At 40.5% G+C, this 22,248-nt stretch overlaps 1 protein-coding gene and 1 long non-coding RNA gene across 5 annotated transcripts in view; one reads left to right on the top strand and one right to left on the bottom strand.

Moving 5' to 3' along the window:
* LOC6737670 (MOB kinase activator-like 2) overlaps positions 1–22,248 on the bottom strand; it is a 39,158-nt gene that overhangs the window by 3,731 nt on the left and 13,179 nt on the right. For 2 of the 4 annotated variants that reach the window (XM_016169770.3, XM_016169768.3), the window contains exon 2: positions 586–746. In XM_016169770.3, coding sequence (XP_016031432.1) covers positions 586–746 — 161 coding nt within the window. Of the gene's footprint in view, positions 1–585; positions 747–855; positions 1,218–7,506; positions 7,712–14,927; positions 15,967–22,248 lie in introns of those variants that run through there. The other 2 variants (XM_002084466.4, XM_039293956.2) reach the window with 2 other exon arrangements.
* Positions 243–21,635, top strand: LOC123327228. The gene is made up of 3 exons (XR_006541798.1): positions 243–458; positions 4,303–4,773; positions 20,855–21,635. It is a non-coding gene; the product is annotated as an uncharacterized LOC123327228 (long non-coding RNA).

The raw sequence follows: 22,248 nt of genomic DNA on the forward strand, positions 1-22,248 counted from the left end.
CACCGTATATTGGCTTTAGGCGATGATATTAGACGTTTATTGATATGTAATTAAAGCAGTGAGTGGCTTTACTCAGCAAGAAACCAACTCAAGGCTATTTTGCATGGATAAACTATGAGGCAAGTATCCTTTAATTTGCATTTCTTGTATCAGAAGCCTTTGGAAACAAAGAAAACTGCCTGATCTGAAACTTTGCAGGCTACCCTTGCACTTCTTAAACTGCATGCAGATAATGCTATCGCCCAGTCTGAATTCTTCTGTTCAAGTTCATTGGCTGGACGATAATGTACATATAGTGCACCGTGGGCAGCGTTTCATAAATCGGGGCACTCGAGCGTAGCCACTGGCGATTAGGAGGCTATCAAACTTTTGCCAAACAGCAGCTGACGACGCTCGTTAAACTCATTTGTAAATCACACGATAAAGCTGCTGCCAACAATGGAGGCAAAATGACAGATGTGAGTAAATAATAAAGGCAATTTCGAAAGGAATCCGAAAACACAGAGAATCACGTGAACTTCAATTAGCCAGTTGTGGGTGGTAATGGATGTCGTTCTTCTATATACTTAAGTTTTCGAAACTTACTGTGTGACGCTAGCCATTCATTGTAGTCCAAACCAGCTGGAAGATCCACTAGGGCTTTGAGATCAGCTTCAGGTAATTTACGTTCTAGGACACTTTCCTCCAAATACAATTTGGTGTCTGTTGAATTTTGATCGCCATCGCGTTCCTTGCGACGGGCCTTGCTGTAAAAACAAAAGAAGATAAATTACAATTAAATGATGAGTTTAGCAAGTAATTAGAAATACAAAGTTATATATATAATGGTTAAATAGATCTGTGTCGGAGTCTCACCCAGCTACGCATAGAAAACTATCAACTGAATCCTGAGCATAACGGTACAGGGTACCAATGGTATCACCGATTTTAGAGGGTATTGTCGTCACTTGCCACATAAAACGAGCGGTCTTCAACAGACATTTAATCACATACGAAGTTTGGGGCGGTGGGGGCGATGCGGTTGTTGTTGCTGTTGTTGTTGTGCTTGTTGTTGTCGCCGTTGATATGGTTGAGCTCGACGTTGATGGCGAACTTTTAAACTTTTTCTTTGGATCCGATTCAGATACAAACGTTACTCCTATTCTTGTTGGCACCTTTGAGCTTAGAGTTTCTTTCATTTTTTGGTATTTGTTACGTTGCTTTGGTCATCTTGCCTCCTGCGATCCGTTAAGGAAATTAGCCCATTTATTTAGCCCAAAAAACGAACCCAACCGATCCGAAACAAACCACACCGAAAGCTCCGTAGCGCCCAAGTGACTCGCTTCAAATGTTATCGCTTGAAAAGCATAATGCTCAGTACGCTCCAGAAAAAAAAAGAACTCGTGGTATTTTGGTGGAAATCCGAGAGAGAGCAAGAAGACTCTCCCACGAGAACCAAGTCGCAATCCTATGAGCTACTAAACTTTTTCATTGATAGAGTTAGGAAGCCTTACAACATTACTATATCTTAAGAAGAAAAGACCTTAGACCTTGAAACTGAGAATTCGGTGGTATCAAAACGAGACTTACAAGTTGGTTGACATCATAATGATACATGATATTCATAAGCCTTGAAATGAATCCTTGAATGAAATGAATGAATCATCTTGTGTCCCAACAACAAGCGCAAGAACTACTCTAATAATGCATTCTTCATAATTTATAAGATTTTTTTTGGATGATAAAACAAAGTAGTGGTACGCTTTCAACCATAAGAACTAGCTGGTGTATCAAAAAATACATATGTATCGTATCTTTTGAGATCACGTGCCTTCTGCTAGTTTCAAAAACCGCTCAAGACAAAAGAATAAAAAGCATAACTCTTATCAAAGCTAAGAATCAACAAGTCTTTTCATATTTGCCTCCATATTGTTTATATTTATGCAAAGAACTCGAAAAAAAAGTGCGTAGCCGACGAATGGCCGTGCTCATTGGGCATAACCGAGTTTAATAAACATTTATCAGTCGACCGGAGAGACGGTGGCAAATGCGACTCTTTAGGCATTTAAACAAATAAACTTAGTTGTGATTATAATTATGCAACCCACCCAACGCCACCCGTTGTGCCCGCACGATATCGGTGGAGCGTGCTGATAAAACTCGGAAACCCAAACAGATACGTAAATATGTAGGTACACACATGCATTGAAGTATATAGTCATCGTGTGTACATTTGAATATCAGACAAATGTGCGCTTTTGTTCACCATTATTTGCTGGGAGGCGGCGAGGCGTGGCGCACAGGTAAGCGACTTTACCGTTCAGTTTTTCATTCAGATAATGCAAATCCACCAGCCCGCATTTAAGTGCCAGATGTAGTGGCATGGGGCATTAGCATGGGCATTAGCGGTGGCACTCTAACTAATAGTTATTCCATCAAGTGCCAAATAATGCCAAGGACCTCCACATCGCACATCGATCTGTGTGCCGCCGCCAACACCTTCGCTCTTGTCGCACCAAATTTGCGTGTCAGGTCAGAGGCGACGAAAGGTCGACGTGAATGGATTGTGCGCTCCGGTTCCAATTTAAATGGCCGGATGCAGTCTGGCACACTAGAGATGGCACACTAAGATTGGGCGGAACTCAAGGCGCGTCGTACCCTGTAATCAAGGACGCAGAGCACTGGCTTTGGGTGCAAATCTAATCCTTTACTCACGCCAACTTGTATGCGAATTATAAGGAATTTCTTTGCATAACTATGGAAAATAGTGCTTTAAATTTGTTACAATTGTTACATTTGTTGATCACATTTTATAACATTTTAATTAAATTTTTTAGAAGTATTCGAAATGGGTTAAGTACATTCTAAACAAGGAAGTTGGCATTGCTAGGACTCTCTATACTTAAAAGGTGAATATCCTTTTTGAAATTTCTACATCCTTGTAACATAAAATCCAGTTTAATCCTACTATATTCGATTTGTAAACTTTCCCTTTTCAGTTTTTAACCTTTCCTTTGCTGTAGGTACCTCCGTCAGTCGCCGTGACCCTTTTTTTCAAGATGGTGAACTGTAAAACACGTTCACTTGGAAAAGCTCTTAGCCGATTACCGATTCGTGCGACGACTTTATTGCACCTCCGATCGAATGGGAACTACTGGCAAACAAACCATTAACCCACACACTCAATTCACACACTGGGCCAATCAAAGTGACGTGTTGTGTGGCGCGATAAGTCGACTTCTTTTCGGTTTCTTGCAATTTCACAAGAATTTCCTTGGAAACGTCACATACAAGTCGCATAAAATGGGATGTTTTATGGGGTTTCCCGTATTATTTCTACTATTTTTCTTTTATCACATAAACACCTCGCTTTCATATCGCAGAATAGGCCGCAAATATATTTGCACGTTTGGATTTTATATCGCATTTCGTGTGGCGTCGCTACGAGTCGAGCGAAAACCTAAAACTAAAGGCCACAAAAAAATCGAAATGGAAATGGCATGGCCAAAATGGGTGCATAAAAAATTGGTGATAAATAAAATTGAAATTCCAACTCATCATTTCCGTATTGGCACGAAAGAGTGCCTAAAATGTGGGTGGGTTTAGCTGTGGCTTTGACCTTGTCTCGTAGATAAGGCGAATATAGTTTGAAACATTCAGAGTTGGCCCAAAAAACAATTAGCCAAAGGAGAAGAGATGGCGAACAGAGCCAAGGGAATTCAATATATACATATACCATAAATGGTCGAGAACCTGACCTAATGTTATTTATTTATTACAGTTTCGATTCGAAGCATATGGCCCCCCAAAACACACCCAACACCCCAGGGAGGTGGCATTGTGAAGGGACTAGGAATTGGGCCATATGAGCCCCCCCTACCATTAGAGTGGCCCTGAACACACATGTCCATTTAGCCCCTCTCCGCACCACAACTCCATCATTTTAGATAAGCTCACCGCTCTCGTGTGCCATTTACCCCGAAAAATATTGCGATAGGCCTCGCTCGCCATATGCTACGCACAAAAGCAATCATCGTGATATTGATCTATCAATTAAAAGGCTTTTGCTGTTGCCCCATCGCACCAGATACTAATTGTAAATAGGTAGGTTTTCATACACATATGCATATCATACTCAAAAATCGCTAGTCACTCGAAAATTGTACACAAAAAAGCAGTCGAGTTTCAGTTGGTTATCTCTGCATTTACTTAGCTAAGTATACATTTCTAGTTGGTTTAGCAAAAGCGTGACTGTGATTTAAAACCATTCTTAGTATGAGCAGGTTATTTTTATTTTAATTTATTTTTTTATTTTTTTTTCAGCTTCATTTGATTTAAATTTTCTGATATTTCATAAACAGCATAGAAAAGCAAATATATGTATATGTAAATTAAATGTAAACATTAAAGTATTTCAGCATGACAGGATTTTTGCAAAATTTCCATCCGTATGACACACATATGGTAGGCATAACAAGTTCTGTTTATTCTAACATTTCTATAACGAAATAGCTCTTTATGCTGATTATAATGATGATGAAATCAAGCAAATGGCTCGTCGTACTAACTGGGCTAATTATTGCAGAAGAACAGCGAACGAAATGGAATTGAAAGTGGAGCTCATCGGGAGATGTAGTTGGAAATATTGCTTAATATCAGACAATGACTAAACTACGCCCCAGAAACAAAGGCACATCCACGACAATAGACAATGGAAGACGAAGACCCCTGTTTTCACCGCCCTTTTACCCCCAACCGCCCCCAGTGGTTTTCCATAACTGCTATCAACTGTGTGTAAGTATTTAGCTATATAACTGCCTATATATACATATATACGACTGCCATGTGAGTGTGAGGGCGGGTTATTGTTGTTGACGATGTCGAAAGTAACGGCGTTGTAAGTGTCCAAAGGTGTTGAAATTGCCATAACAACAACAACAGTGGTGGAGATAATATTAATATATAATAAATTAATAGCCAGAATGCACACAGCCAATGACAACAACAAGAACAGAACAACAAACGAGTGATAAGATACGGCGAAAAACGAGGAAGAACAACTACCTCACTAGACACTTTGCTATACCCCTTTGAATATGTTCTTCAAAGAAAGATACATTTCCTTTGATTTGAATAGAGCGTAAATAATAAATCAAACTAGAACCAGTTGGGAATTATAAATCGCCGTATAAGGAAAGTGGTTCGAACTCTTATTTCAACATATAGGGTTCTTAAAGAAATATTATAGTATTATATTTACAAATTCTAGAAGTTTCACTCTAGGAGCTTTCACTGCCCGAATCATGACATGATGATGGGGATGATGTAATGGCCTGGCCATAACCACGGCCTGTCTAACTAGCTTCGTCTTGGGGTCTGTCTCCCACAAAATATATCTATGTATCTATGTATATTGTTGTGGTCTGACTCTGGCTCTTTGTGTTCAACACTCGCGGCAAAAAGGGCCCAGTTCAAGATACAGAAACCGAATGAAAAAATCAACTGCCGAAATGAGCATGGAAACGTGACAGAATAATGGCATCACATAAACGTCTCATTGATACACGATAGCTCTGGGTGCTATTGAAGTAAATGGCATACATAAAGGCCAGACACCACCGCACAAGCCAAATGTGGGCCAGCAACTCTTTAGACCCCAAGACGCAAATGGAGCTGGGTTAAATTACACTGGAGTTTGAGATAAGTTGAATAAAGTATACCAAGTCAGCATATTGTTTTTGTTTGTTGATCCCCAAGTCTGATCTAAGTTAGGTCTTAGAAAGGATCTAGCTTTTTATAGATAGATACTCGAACATCCAAAGAGTATAATCCGGATAAAGCTGCACATACTTTTGATTTATTCTCTGAATTAAAATGTTGATTTGCATCAAGATTGACAATCTCAGCGCCAATTTGCCATTGCCATCTCTCAGATGCAATAGCATCTGAAAGTGTATCTGCATCTGAAAACCGGTTGGAACCGTTCACCCGCCAGATATTCATATTCATACAGAATGCATAATAGCGGAGGCGGCACTAGAGGCCACTCAACCGGGCGCAAATTACGTCATACGATCGAGCGGTGCATTTATCCAGTTGGATTCACATCATTCCGCACCGCACTCACCGCAACTGGACTGTTTACTTGGATTGCCACGGCTGATCATTATCAAAAGCCCACCTTTGCAAACAGCGTAGTGTAAAAGCAAAAGTTGGTCAATTAATAGAATATCGAAAGGTTTCCCCAAGTGCGTATAAATTATCATGGCAAATCGGTCGCTTAATTAACCACAATTGCGGGCTGTGCATATAGACACACACACACATAGTCAAGTACAAAGACTGGCGATGTGTCTGCCCTCCTTTGATCGATGTCAATTCGTGAGTCAACCGAATGCATGAGGCAGCTCCAAATGGAAAAACGGAAAAAAGTGCACGGAATAAATCGTAGTAAAGCCGATTAAGAAATCGGTGAATGACAAGCCAACCTGTTGCCGATTTATCCATCGATAACGATCGGAATCGAATCGATGTATGATTGCACATAAGTGGGGCTTATCAGTTTTTCATTTTTGTGTTATCACCTAGTAGCATAGCGTGAGGTCATTTCCGTTCGTGTATTAACTTACAGTTTCACGGATTATGACTAAGTCTTTAATGATCAGCAGATGAGTCATATGAACCAAAAACCACGACACGTTAAAATTCCAAGCCAATCAGTAAATTTTTTATAAAATTAAATATTATAACATATCAATATTAATTTACTTTGGCGCCAATCATAACTATCAATCAGTGAATCAAGAGCTTTTTGAAACACAACCGAAGATAAGATTATTTGATTGGATGAAAGCTTTTAGATTGTTTACAGAAGCAACACATTAACCAATTAGTATTATAGATCTACTTTTTATGGCATATATGTACATACATATATGTGTCACTATGCAATTGTCACAGAAGTGAAGTGGCGAAAAAAACAAACGAGTGCAAAGAAACTTCAAAAAAAGAGACAATTTGGCGTCATTCGATGGCGGACTTGGACAAATGACAAACTCATTTGAAGGTTAATCGCGGGCGGGGGCCGGTTAATCGAGTGTCGAACGCGTTTTTCAAGTCCATTGAAACAATCGGGTGACGCGAACGCTGGAGCTGGCGTTGACGTTCACGTTTGCGTTAACGCTGACGCAGACGCCGGTTGTGGTTTGTTTTTAGGCACAGAAAACAAATCTGTTCAAGCTGGACCATTTAAAATAATTACTTTCAAAATTATTAATCACAATTATTTGGATTTTTACAATGTATAATAACACTTGAATGCTTAGAATGAACTCATGAATTCAAAGCGTTCCTTTGAGCCATTGAAAATGAATGAGTTCATTTTGGTTCATTTTTAAAAGTGATCACTATGATCAATAATTTGTCGCTGTGTTTTCCTATTTTGTTTTGCTTTGACTTGAAGTTCACCCAGTTGTGGATTTGAGTTGCTTTCGTTAGTTTGCTTCATTTGTTGATTATAACGGGTACCGTTAAACGAAGGCAACGAGTGATCTCTGATTGTTTTTGTGTGTATTATTTTGCGATTTTTTATTGTTTTATTTTTGGTTGTTTTTACTGGCAATGTTTATGGGCTTCCTTTGTTTTTGGTTTTTTTCTTCTTTTATTTATTTATTTTTTTTAACTGCGTGCGTGCGCCCGCCGTTCGGCAGCGGAATCAGAAGACTGTCCGTCTGTCGCGACGCGCACCTTTGGCGCGGCGCAGCGCGCTTTGATTGTGTGCGCGGGAGAGAGAGGGCCCGAGCCATTGCCATTGCCATTAGAAGCGAGAACGAGAGCGAGAGAGAGAGCAGAGAACCCACGGAAATCAGCTGTTCGGACGCTCTCCCGCTCACGCCATCTAATATGTAGCCAGCTCTCTCGTTCTAACGCTGCACTTTGAATGAAATTGGTAACGGCAGTTTGCATTTGAGCTTTCCTATCGCATATTGCACATTGCATATTGCGCAGAAATATAACGAAGCTCACATAAATTTTGTTATGCAAACAAACACGCGTCTCTCGGTTCTTTTCGCAGCCTCTTTCCCTTTCTTTTTTTCAGCAGCGAATGACGCAGACGAATGTCCCATCGCGATGTCGATGATGAGTGCAGAAAAAGCGACAGAAACAGGCGAACAGCATGTGTACAGTGGAACCTGGCTAACGCATCCCAGCATCACTAAGATTAAGTAGAACTGCTGGCCTTAAATATTCATAGCCTACATCAGGGCGCATTATTGCTTCTTATCTTTAACTTAAAATTGTAAGAAAATAAAAAATAGCTATGAAAATAAGTAATATAAATATATCACTATTTTATAATTTTATAATTTTTAGATCTGAAAAAGCTCAATTTGAAAATAATTTATTTGAAGGACTGTACTGGGCAATAAAACAGCTGCTTGCCAGCGAAATAAAAATCAAGTTGAGATACATAGATGGGCAGACAATGCGAGAGCGGGAGGGAGAAACGCTCGTCAAATTGCCTGTTTGCCCCATCAGCGCTTTCGTTTGCCTTTGCCAAGTTCAAAATTATTTAAAACAATTAATATTCATTTTGTTCCGTGTTGTTTTCAGCCTGCTCGTTGTGGCTTTCAATTAGTCTTGCTCAAGCTGATGATCATTCCATCTCCCCCATCTCCCTCTCTTGATGAAGGTGTCACAAAATTGCAGCCATAAATTAATAAAAAGAATCAGAAACGGCCAAATGACTCGAAATTTATTCAATTATGCCTGAGCAACATGAATGTATATTTGAATATAACGCAAAGTTACAAGAATATTTCAAAGTGTTGGTAAATGTGGTATGATTCAGCCGAATGAAAGTCTTTTAAGGTATGCAAGTCTTTCTAAACAAATCAGAATAAAGCAATGCTATTGCTTCTACAAAATCCTTAAGTAATTTCTGTACTTTTGTGCTAAAAGCTCTTTGTTTCTACAAGTCAAATGATTAATTATATTACAAAAGTGCAAGAAATTCAAAAGCATTTGAAACTAAAACACATTGTGCGTCTATTTAAAGCCACACAGCTTTAGTCTGTAGTCTCTATACAGGGAAGTAAATTCCAATTTAATTATATTGTTTTTCTGCACAATAGCAACGGATTGCACATTAGCTGCATTTGTGGGGCAAATTGTGGAGCTTGGGGTTTTATTGATTTTGCATGTGGATGTGCTGATGGCGGACAATGGAGCAGCTGTGGCACAGAACAGCTCATGGCGAACGCATTAATCTATCAGAGCCACGCTCCATTTACGCGGTAGACAAGCTGTGGGAGCGGCTCCAAAGCAAGCTCCCCCTCCAACTCATTACCCCCCAGCGACCCACTAAATGTGTGCCACAATTAACAATACAAAATTACGCATTAATCAAGCACAAAGACAAAACTTTACCGTCGTACAAATTAACAAAGATAAGTGCACTGGGAAAAGCAAAAGGCTCTTAACTATATTAACTATATTGTATAAATAAAACTACTTTTTATACCAGATAACACAATTTATGGACATTTCATGATAAGTTATATATACATTCTGTTGTTCTAATTGCACTTTTAATAACTACTCGCTACTTTCTCTCTGTGCATCAACACGGACATGGCAAAAAGAGCTTAGGAAATATACATTTTAATTAACGTTATTTTTTTTCGTCAATGGCGGATGTCGGTATCCATCCACCCATGGACGGATGACTGAGGCGGGGATACGACAGTGGATTGAGTTCGGGAAAACGGCCAAAAGCGCCGATATGAATCAGCTTTTGCCGAAATGTGCCTGAATCCCAATCATGTTCCCTCTGCCCCCATCTCCATCTCTTTCTTTGTGGCACAAGACAAAAGCCCCGCCAATAAATCGAAAAGTACCGTTTTACCCGTTTGGCAATGCGGCACCCATTCAGCATACGAAAAACATTCGCAAACTGTTTGGTAAAAAGTTGCAAACGAGAAGTACTTCGTACATAAGGGGGATATACATAAAAGGCATAACTTTATATATGTATGAAGATCCTAGAAATACAATTAAGTTTAAATGTTATATTCGGCTTAATCAAGTTATCTAGATCTACCTCTTTCCTACTACTTTCTTATTAATATATGTATCCATACTGATCTTGACCATATATTTGGTGTTCTAAGACAAGCTGCTTATATATACTTAGAGATCCATAACGAGTTCCCACAATTTATGTATTTGTTTTAATGGCACAAGTCCAGTATGCCCCATTACATTTTAATAAATGGGTATAACTAGAATCGCCTGCTGGGAGAGCGACCAGTTTTCGTGCTGTGAACGGGTTGGGGTTCAAACTGTTGACTGACTGGTAACTGGTAACTAGCCTCTTTTGGCCGAGAGAAGACGGCTTAGACGAGTGACTCTCTCGCACACAGCTGACGACAGCAGCTGTCCAACGTGCAGCTGTGTGTGTGTGTGTGTGTGAACTGGGTGAGTCATTTGGCCAAGACCCCACTTCACCAGCTCCCCACACTGGAGCCCCCTGGCAAACCGTCGGAGGTGACGACAACTGGCTTTAATGTTTCGCTGATGAAGACAAAAGCGAGAGACACACAAAATAATAATAATAATAATAATAATGGAAAGTATTTAAAAGAGCGACGCTTCAGCTGGACAGGTAGATGGATGGCGGCTGATGACGGGCAATCACATGTGGCTAAATGGATTAAAAAGCGGCCAAGAGAGCGAGCGAGAGCGCGAAAAGCTGGCCGGCCACGTAAATGAGCCACAGCCGGAACTTGGCTTGAAGTCAAGGTAAACCTTTATGGGCTTCGTTACTCACTTTTTTCCGTTTCTGCAATTTTGCATGCGGGTGAAATTGAAAACACCACACAATACGAATACACTGTAGAAAACCCATAAAGACTTGGCTTTATGGGCTACCTGTATGTGGTAGCAATTACTTCAGGCAAAAACAAACGAAGATTATAAAAAAAAAAAAAACAATGACAAATGATGCTCTTATTTTAATGAACTTTAAAGGGGTCGGGGTTTGTTGTCTCTACGTTTTTAGGTCGAATTTAACGAGACTCAACTGTTTTTTTTGTAGCTATATAAAAACATATATCCTCAAGATATTACTAGCATATTAATGTAATTTTAATACGTTTGATTAAGTTGCTCTCTTTTGACCTATTTGTTGTTGCAAGAAAAAAGTTTGGAAGTAGTTTTCCCTAGAATTTTAGTGCAACACCTATTGTTTCTGTTCTTTCTTTTCTGTGGGCACACCTGCAATTATGTTGAAACCAAGTTCATGAGCTTTCCAAGTCGCCCATTGTCATCTTTTTGGCATCAGTTCTGGGAAATGGAAATTTCCGTTGACCTTTGCTGCTTTGGCATTGCCTTCCCCCAATTTGACTCCAAAGTCGTGTTCCAAATCTTCAACATTTTCCATACGCCAGCTAATGGCCAAATAATTACGGCCCAGCATCTGGGCAACTAACGTTATCCGCCGGCTACCGTTGCACAATTGTTGTCGGCCAACTGCGGCTGTGGGTCGAGATTAGAAGAACCCAGTTTGTTTAATGGCAATTGTTTCTGTGCTCAATGCACTAATTGTTCTCAACTTTTGATACTGCTGTCAAAGTTCCGTTGATTTTCGGAGGTTTTGGGTCGGATTAGAGGAGACGAATGAACCCAGTTGGGGTTCTTGACCAGGAAAATGGCGCAATATTACTAATGGATGGTCTTTATGAATATGCCAAAGAAAATATACTTAAATCCAGCCAAGCGTTTAATTTCTTATACTTTATACAATACACTTGTGTTTTTATGTGAGCCGTGACTTTAATTTGCAATGAGCATTTAAAGGTACCTAACGCCATATAGCACCTAATACCAAGAAACCTTTGCCGGTTCTAATTCTTGGGGTCCCTGAGAGCTAATTGCCCGTTCTCCATCGCTGACTTGCTGGCCGCCAGTCGGGCAATTGTAATGAACTCGAGCTGGATACCTTGATACGCCTGCTGGCTGCACTAATTCGAGCTTGATCCGGAGGCGCTTGGTCTTTGTCTCCTCGACAGCTGTTCCCTTTGCCAGTTAGTCGGTTAGTCAGTCTGTCAGTTAGCCAGTCTGTCAGTCATTAAGTGGTCCAGTGCGTGGAGTGTCAATGAACGGCGGCGACAGAAGCTTGCGATCGCCGGAGCACCTGTTCTCGTTTGAATACCAGCGCCCAAGGTGCTGTGACAGCTGCGGGTTAAGGCCCAGATGATTAGCAGTCACAACTAATGGATGGGAATGGGAAAGCTGCTCAAGTCTAATGCGCCATCTAGAATTATATCTGGAAAACTTGCGCTTAATCTCTGTCGCTCTGCTAAAATTGATTGCTCGTAAATCGCAAATCAGCAAAAGCCAAATGGGCAAGCTATAAAACTCTGGCATACAAAACATATTAAACTGGGACAGGAAATTAAAACGTTAGCGACCAGCTGGAGCAGAAACGGTAACAGCCAACGGAGCTCTCCAGCCATATGATAAAGCCCCCAACTTGGGGCCAAGCATGTGGAGCGAAAAACCCAAGGAGCCAAAGTTGAGCAGCTGGCTAAAAGGGCAGGGGAAAAGTGGTAGCCACCAAGATTAATAATGCCCAGACATGGGGTAAGAAAATGGGAAAAAAGTGCAAGTAACATGTGTGTGTATGATGTACCTTACTGGACTACAAGAAAGGCATTTCTTGCCCGAGGGGAAAATAATAGCCAAGAGTTGGAGGCGGTGTCCACCTCCTTTGTTAATGAGGTGGTGAAACTCTTACAAGAAACCAAACTAATATTTTAGCTTGCTAGACAGCTTTGGGAATGAGTGGTCAAATAAGGCTAACTTTAGTGTGACCAAGAAAGCGTATGATGCACATTGTATTTTAGTGTGGCCAAATATCTTTAGTGAATCACCTGTGCACATTTATTCCTTTTTTTTAATTAGCATATCGCAAATTGTGCGAAACAGGAAGTTTTGAAAGTGTAAATTGGATTCCTTTGTGTTCAATTACCTCCAAAGTACAGTTGGCCATAAAGAGGTCTTCGTCCAACCGAAAACAATATAACTCATTTACGAAAACCGAAGTTTTTGTCAGTTTTATATTTGTTAAATTTTTATTTGTTTACATACGCTTTTTTTTATTCAAATTTTGGGACTTCTTGATGAAAACCAAAGCAAATGAGACAATATAAACTTTGGAGCATTATTATTATGTAAATTGTGAGCTGAGAGATGGGGTTGTTTTTGGGGCCTGGTAGCTTAGTGTGCCATTGACACTCTCTGTGGGTCTGTCGGCCTGACAGGTTTATCATTATAATTTTCATAATGCGCCCCCTAATCCGGCAACGTCTCTCCCCCCCACGAACTTACTTAACAAATGACTGCTGTTATGTATGCGGTTCTACCGCCTTTTTCTTACTCAGTTTTGTATGCCCATACTGCTAGTCATTGTTCTGGGGGGTTGGGGCTTTAGTGAGTATGTGAGTTGCATGCACAAAGACGACCCTCAAACAAGTGAATAACTTGTTACTCGGAATCTAACTCCACCCGCGACTCATGTCCATCTTTCCCGTTTAATAGAGTATTCCTATTCTATTGCCATGGCACTAATACATACTCATGTGTGTCAATATTTGGTTTCCTAACTAATTATCAGTTCAGCGCACTCTGTGAGCTCGGTGGCAGAGTGTCAACGCTTCGCGGTTGTCTCACCTCGGTGATTTGAGAGTTCGTTTAACTTTGCTTTTGATTTTCAAATAAAGCCAGATCACCAGCAAGCAGATAAAGCTCATTGCTGTTGAGAATCGGTTAAATTTGGGCATGGTAAATAAGGAAATGAGGCAGCATCAGCTGTTGAGTTACAGTTGCCTTTTGCAGAGCTCTGCTGGTTTCGGGTCACCACCTAATTCTGGTGACCTTCGGGTCGCATTTTAGATGCCTTTAGGCCTAGCATATGCATAAATTTAGTTGGCCGCCTTTGTTTCGGTTTGACTGCTTCCAACTCTTGTAAGGTTTTAATTGCCGCTTGAACCTTGAATTTGCACCACAGAGTGCTTTTAGTGGTCAACAAAGTAAAAAAAAAAAACTACAAAAGCCGCTTGAGAAATGCTCGCAATTAAAGCCATAAAAATGAGTAAATACCACATTTATCTGTAGCTTTGCTCTGTTTTCTGCGTTCTTTATTGTTCAGTTTTTTCTTTTTTTCGGCTTCCTTTGCTCGACCTCTGACACGGGTATCTTAAGTATTTCCCTAATGCGGACAAATTATAACTTTGTGCAATTCTGCGTGACGTGACCTTAGAAAGTTGATCGCCGTAGAGTGAATGCTAACGAGCGTAATGCTAATACATTAGTGGTAATTATAAAAATTCAAATAGTAGTGGGCATTCATAAACTGGATCATAAATCATTCTAGGGAATAACTATTAAGTAATAAACAGATATAATAGAAAAACTAACGTAGTTCATGCTATAAAGAGTTGAAATACCTATGAAGTAAGCAGTCTCATTATTGATTATAATTTATAAAATCGTAAATTTAATTATTACTATTAAAGCCTGCATGATATTTTAAGTGACATGCAGATGACTAAATCTGTATTTTTGATTCCAGTTTTTGAGTTATGCTAATTATTGGCAGTGGCTAGAAACGTGCTATACGAAATTATCCCAAATGGGGTAATTAATAACACGGCGAACAATGTGATTGACGCAACTGACGCATTATAACTGGAAACCTTGGCTACCTAAATGGGCGAAAGATTGGCACGGCTGCTATAAGACCGGATTGTGGAGGGGGGTTACCCTCCGCAGCACTATGATAATCCCACCCGAATCACAAATCATATGGGTTTGTTCTATTGTTAGCCGGATTATATTATAAATTCAACTCAAATGTCAGTTGGAAAGAAGGGGAAATAACTTACGCAACCAATCCGCCCAAGAAGGCAACTGGACCGCCGCCGATCAGGCGGATCTTTCGATGACAGGAATCGAAGAGGGAGGTTCGGGTGGGCGCCTGCGAGGTGGGTGACATGATGATATGGCCACCACTGTCGTTGTTGTTGCTGCTGTTGGTGATGTTGGTGTTGTTGTTGGTGTTGTTGGTGATGTTGTTGGTGTTGCTGCTGGGATAATTCCGATCGCTAATGAGCAGTTGTTGTGCTGCACTGGCTTTCCACGCTTGTTGTTCGCTTGTTTTGCAATTGTAATTACCACTGTAGTCGTTGTTGTTGCTACTGTTGTGTCTGGTGTTTTTACTGTTTCTATAATGAGTGTTGTTATGATTGTTAATGCAACTATTAGACAAACTGTGGCTGCTGCCACTGGTGCTGCTGTTGCTGCAGTTGCTGTTGATGCTGCGGCAACTGTCGTCGTCGTCGGTCGAAGTTGCCAGTTGCTGCTGCTGCTGCTGTTTTGGCTTCTTGTTGCGCCTCAGTGCTGCTGCGAAGTTGTAGCTGCTCGGCTCCTTTTTCTTCTTCGGTTTCTTCAGCAACTGCTCAGAGTTTGAGTTCAACGCTGTGGCAAGATACAACAAACAATTGTCGCCTTGCTGATAGGAAGAAGTTTGCTGCTGCTGCTGCTTGAAGTAATATTCTGTGTCATGTGTCTGCTCAGCTGCTGCGACTTTTGGCAACTTGTGTTGCTGCTGCCGGAAGCGTTGCAACAGCGTTTTGCGCTGCTGCTGCTGCTTGCCGCCTGGTGTTGCTGCTGCTGCTGCTGTTGTTGTTGTTGTGGTCGTCTTCGTTCCGAAGCCGATTTGCACGATGTGCTGAGTGGGCGCTCTCAACATTATTCACTGTCACTTTTGGCTTTTATTCATTTGTCACTATAATTCACTCATTTGTTGTTGCTGCTGCTGCTTCTATTGCTGCTGCTGCGACTGTTAACTGATTTTGCACACATTTTAATCTCATTCAGTTCGTTTTTTTCCATCTTTCACTCTTGTTTAAGCCCAACTTTCTTCTAAATGAAAATAAAACAAACATGGCATTAGGTTTCGGCCCGAACTTTCAACTTTTTTTGGCCATTCCCTTTTGCGTTGCTTTTGGCGAAATGGCCAAAAGAAAAGATTGTAAACTTCTCGTGCTCTGGGTGCTTTTGCTTGGCTAGTATGTGTCATTCATCGGCTTCAAATTTTTCCACAAGAACTGCACAGTGGGCACCAGCTACAGTGAACCTGTTTCGGCCATATATAAATAAGCCAGCGAGATGTCATTCTAAATATACGAAATCGATTTGACGAAAGTCTTAATCCATCTAATCCCACTGGATTCGAGTAGGCCGAACTAATTTTGTAATAAATTCTGGTTTCGGTAATCTTCCACAGTGCGATGGATGGCAATGCCATGCCATGTGCCATCAGCTCTTGTATTTATTATTTAGTTTTAATACATATAAATGTGCGCGCTCCCCGGGCATAAAACCCCCATATACACATATTTGAATATATATATATTTGTGTGTACTCATCTAGATATATACATATATATATTTGGCGTTAGAAAACGCGATCGCGTGAGTTTTTCGACTCGTTGCGTAGTTCACACAGAAAAACAAAAACAAATGCAAACAAATTCGCAATGGTGAGTGATTTGAGTAGGCGCGTGTGTGTGTATTTGTGTGAGTTGCTAAGCTAAAATCCGCTTATATGTTAATTAGATTTACTAAAGAAATAAATTATAAGTTTCTTCCTTTTTGTGCTGGCTTGAACTTTTGCAGCTTATTTGTTTGACTTTTTCTCTTTCCTGCACTTTAATTAATGCAAATGCTTCCAACACTCGAGGGAACAGCAAGTTTAAAGATTTAATTGTACAAATAAATGGTAAAATAAAACAAACAAAACCCGTACGTTTCTGAGTTCCTTTTCGCATTCAATTCAAATTGTCTCTTATTTATGCGTTTTTTTTTTTAAGTCATACCTTAAGACTTTAACTCCGGCACAGGCCAAAAGAAAAAGAAAGTAAGAGGCGGCGTCATCCGCCGCTTACGCAATCGCTGGCAAAAAAAAAAGAAGCGAAACGACAAAGTAAAATTAAAACACATCATTAAAGAAGAAGCCCGGGCCAAGAAATGGGCTGGGTCTTTAAGAAACTGGAAAACCTGATGCCTCAAAGACGAAGGCGAAAAAAAGTAAACTGACTGGCAGTAAAAAACAGGAGTTGGACAAGCGATAACCTTCACCCAAATACCCACATTTAATGGATTGGGTCCACCCTAACCGTGTTCAAAAGAGAAGGGCATCATCTAGCCAGGCTAAATAGATTGCTACTTGATTGAATGGCGGAACATTTGAAACTATTTGCTAAATGCAAATCGATACGATGATGATGGCAGTACATTATCCATTATCCCAAAAGGAAGTCCTGTGTAAAATCAAGCAGCAAGGACGAATTTAGCTTGATGGATGTAAATGGAAGTGCGAATGATTGATACTTTTAACATAGAATTTTGAGATAAGTTGCTTTCTTTTTTTTTCCCGCTTAAATATTTTTATTAGGAATATGATACATTTTTTTTTAAATATTTTGCTTACGAATCGAAGCAATACAAATTCCTCAAAAATATGCAAAAATATATATATTTGGTATCAAAATTACAGTACTTTTTCCCAACATTTCAGAGATTAAGCCCTCTGCTGGACGTCAGCTAAGCATAGTAAGCCCTGCTCAAGTCGGCGATTACAGTATCGCGAGTGTACATATGCGAGTATGACACATGGATTTCAGCTTTATGAATATGCCACAGAATTTCCCGGCACATGACAAACAAGAAACAGCTTATCTGCCATGAGGCAACGTGCCCGATGAGCGAATTCAGTGATTCAGTTGGCACGAGACAAGCGGGATGACGACTTAAATACATATATACAGATATGGCATGGTATACAGAAAATTATCTGCGACTGAGCCAGCTTGGAAAAGTAAAAGAAAAAGGTGTGAAAAATAGAATGGCCTCGGTTTTGGCACCTCCTCCGCCCCTCCAAAGGTCTTGGGAACTTTCACAACTGGCGAGTAGCCGAGATTAAATTGGCTGAATGATGATGGGTGGTGCCGGACAGCATCTGGCTAAGAAAATCGAAAGTACGCCCTATGGATCCGGCGACTGTAAGACACTTCTAGTCCACCAATGACAATGGAAAGGGGGGAAACTTTCTATGACACTCTTAATTAGCAAATTACATGCATGCAATTCTGGAAACTTTTCGGCCTCGTCATGATGCCGTTTGTATTACCATTTTGAAGGCACGTTGTTGGCCATATAAATTGCTAGAATTAAGCCAAGCCGGCAGCCATGAAAGTTTCCATAGAAAGCCGAGTGCAAAAGCGTAAAACAAATCTTCTTTGCGCGATGTGGAGGTGATCACGATGATGATGACACTTGGGATTTTTCGAAACTCCTCTAACCGGCAATTGACACTGTGGGGTTTTTTTTTTGGTGGAAAATGGGGCGGATAGTTCACTTGAGTGTGCGCAACACGCTTCGAGAATTTTAAAATGAAAGTTCGTGCCCGTTCACGGTTGACAAAGCATGCGGAAATCTCAAAGCCCAAACTCAAGCCAAAGAAATAAGAAATAAATCGCTTAGGAGCGAAATAAAAGTGTGAAGCGGAGATGCGGAGATATAAGTCGGCATAAAAGTCTAACCAAGAAAGGAAAAACAAAAGGCAAAAAAAAAAAAAATATAATTATATTATTTTAATGTGTTTTCTCTACTCTGAGTGATGCCTTTTCCTCGCTTTTCCCTGTTTTCCTCGTGCTTATCCGCACAGCAGCTGTCGTTTTCTAGCTGGCATTACTGTGAATTTTCAATTAAGCCTGGCCAAGCTGCCACTGCCAACCATTCCATTCTCCGCCATTCCTTTTCAATCTTGCCACAACCTCTGCTGCACAAATCTGATGATGATGATGAGGAAAGCTTTCTCCACTTCTCCACATTGCCCCTCGCCGATTCTTTGGTTTTGGCCCTCGCTCGAAAGGGTTTCAACTGGGGGGCCTTCAGTCGGATACTCACTTGCTGGGATTGCTGAGTATGCGGTACTCGGTACTTGGAACTCAGTACTCAGCGAAGCAAGAAGTGTCATGGAGTGGCAAGGTTATGCGCTGTGCATAAGCAATTAGCTTTGCGGTTTCCACTCTCGGTCGGATGATATATACTTCTATCTATTTATCTATCTGGAGAGTCGGCTAACCAGCTTTGGGGTCACACACACACTATGTGGCTACACACATTAACTAGAAATGGAAATTGATTTGGCGCTACCACTTCGGTCATTTACTGGAACAGGGGAATCCGCTTGAAATGGGCACAAAGCATTGCGTACTACATTTCCACATCGCTTGTAAAGTCCACATTTAGCTTTTCCACATTAATGCTGCAGTCATAAAATGTTGCAAAATCTACTATAGCATTATATTATTTATGGAATACATAAGTATTTTTATCGCTCTATTTTAAAGATTTCCAGCGCTTGAAATAGAAATTCATTTGTAATGGTTTATTTTCAAAGCAGATTCAATAATAGGTGATATATACTAATTTCTGTCCTAAAATACCTAGTAAAATGGATCACAGTTTATGCCGCTTTTAATCAGTACAGCTGAAACGAATCTGATATTTCGACACACAATCTAATATTATAAATTCGCTGCAACTCAATTATGGCATATCATGAAGTGGGTTGGAAACAATCTGATTTGATGTGGATCATCGAATATTCTAAATTAGCTGAAGATGGTGATGGAAACCAATAGATTTCGTACCATTCAGTTGCAGTTGATTATTATACACATTAAAAAGTAGATCAAATAGCTGTGCTTTAGATAAAACTCTGGCTCAAGCTCAACTCTGACAATGGAAATCGAGTACCTCCTCCATTGACCCTATCCGATCGGTAGATTGGCCAAGCCCCCGTTTCAAGGGCTCAGTGGCCCCAGAGATGATGGATCTCCATCCATGTGGATCATATGCGTACTTCGTGCGTTCAGCGATTGCAGCAATTTTCACACTCCGAAGGCCACACACAATTGACTGATTGACGCCGATCCAAGCCAAGCCAAGCCAATCCAATCCCGATGTGAGTATCTGAATATGTGAGTATCTGAGTGAGTACATGAGTATGCAAATGGGCCTGCGATTGCGATTGCAGGCGAAAGACAAAAGAAAAACGGAAAACGGAAAACCATGGATCCGTGGATCGATGATCTACGTGCTGCAATTGCTGGATCGGATCTCTCCGATTGAACGATTCAATTCGCAGCTGTCATCTAAAACGAAGCGAAACCTGAACGATTGCAACGCCGCCAAGTTCTCACGGCGAGTTACACAAAAAGCCGCACAAACATCACGTTTCCAGCATTAATGGTTTCCCTCGATCCGGATTGCCATACCAACTGTTGCTGCTGTTGCCGCCGTTACTGCTGCTTCACTGTACTCCAACCGAACTGAAGCTCCAAACTCCAATTCAATCCATTCACGACGGCGCTCTCAGGCTGCGCCATAAACTTGTACTGGGCCCAAAACGTGAGAGAAATAAGAAAGGCCAAAACCGAATAAAACAAAATAAAACGCCAAGAAGCGGCCCGTTGAAATTACCGAGGAGAAAAACAATAAAAATAAATACATAGACCCAATTAAATCGTGTAAAAAAATAAACCCGCAGTGGGGCCTCCCATAAATACACACACTCATATATTTATGAGCGTAAGTCGCGCTAATTAAGCAAATTAGTAAAAAACAAAATGAAAAAATGGAAAAAAAAATTGTGCTGCGGTCAGCGGCGCGTCTGCTTTACCCACTTTTATGTTTTTTAATTTTCTTTTTATTATTATTATTTTTTTTTTTTTTGTTTTAGATGGCGGCGCATTGTCAACACAGCTGAAATTTGACCCATAAAATTTCCCACAAAATTATAGTAATTTTGCTAACTCAATTTGATGAACGACAAAGAAAAACACAGGCCAGCAGCGAGATAAAATTATAGTAAAATCCAGCAGGCGCATTTCCAGGGAAATGCGGGAAACGGCCGGCTGTGGGAGTCGATTGCAAAACTAGCCGAAAATTGTTTGCCGCCGCCAGGCAGCGAAAAGGGAAAATCGGGGAAAAAAACCAAAACCAGCGCAATTTTCACCAGTATCCAGTTACCGCACTTCCTCACCATCTTCAACTACGGTTGAAGATGCCGCCTTATCCCCCGGAAAAGGGGCACCACTGGCGGGGGGTTTTGATCAAAGGGGCCCAACCGCATAATTATATAGCCCGCCGATCTCAGCGGCCATCATTGCGGGCGGTGGGCGGTCAATTGGACGACAGCAAAGAAGCAAAGAGGGCTGCATCGCAACTTGATGCTCTTTATATGGAAAAGTACGCTGGATCGCACTGGGAACTTACCAACTTTTACAAACAGCGGGTATAATTACTAATGGGTCTTAACTGGCACCGAAAATTGTTTCTATCCCTCAAAGAAACTAAAAGTTGCAGATGAAATCATGTCAAATTAAAAGCTGAGCAGCATTTAAGTAAAAGTTAAATCTCGCTATTTGATTTAAGTATAATAATGAAATAAATCATACTTAAACCCGAGTAGATTACTAATCTTTAAAATATTTTCCAGCTAGCCTAAGGCTGTCTTAAGTTAAAACTCTGACAAATAAAGTTAGAACAAGCTGTAATTAATTCGTGTAAAAAATAATATATGCACCATACAGTGTATTCAAATATTTCCATAAAGCATACATAATATGATTTCCTAAAATAATTTTGTTAAAAAAAAATAAAACTATAGGAAAAATGTCCATAATATTGCTGATCACCTAGGCTATGAAAATGCATCGGTAGCTTCCTCTGTAAAACATTTAATTACCACTGCTCAAAATGCAGAAGTTGTAGTCAGGCGTGTTAACAAGATGCACGAACAACAGCGCTGGGGCAGGCAATAAGTCAAGTTGAACAATAAACATATTCATTTTTCATAGATTTTTATAGCCACAAAGACCACGGTGCCTCTGGAACGAGCGTCTTGGTATGGTCAATGGGTATGGAGGCTTTTGACAATGTTGTGGGAGCAGAGTCTTCTTCACATACAACATCATCTCGAGTTGTCGAGGCTGTTACAAATCCTCAAAAAAAAAAAAAAAAATGGGCGGGGGCGTGATGGAAAAAAAACACGATTGCAACACGGATATTTCAGCTGCTCGGTGGCGATTTAGCCCCCAAAATTACATTTTCTTTTGTCTCGATATGTTTGGT

Source organism: Drosophila simulans, chromosome 3L, assembly GCF_016746395.2.
Source record: "Drosophila simulans strain w501 chromosome 3L, Prin_Dsim_3.1, whole genome shotgun sequence".
NCBI classification, from domain to species: domain Eukaryota; kingdom Metazoa; phylum Arthropoda; class Insecta; order Diptera; family Drosophilidae; genus Drosophila; species Drosophila simulans.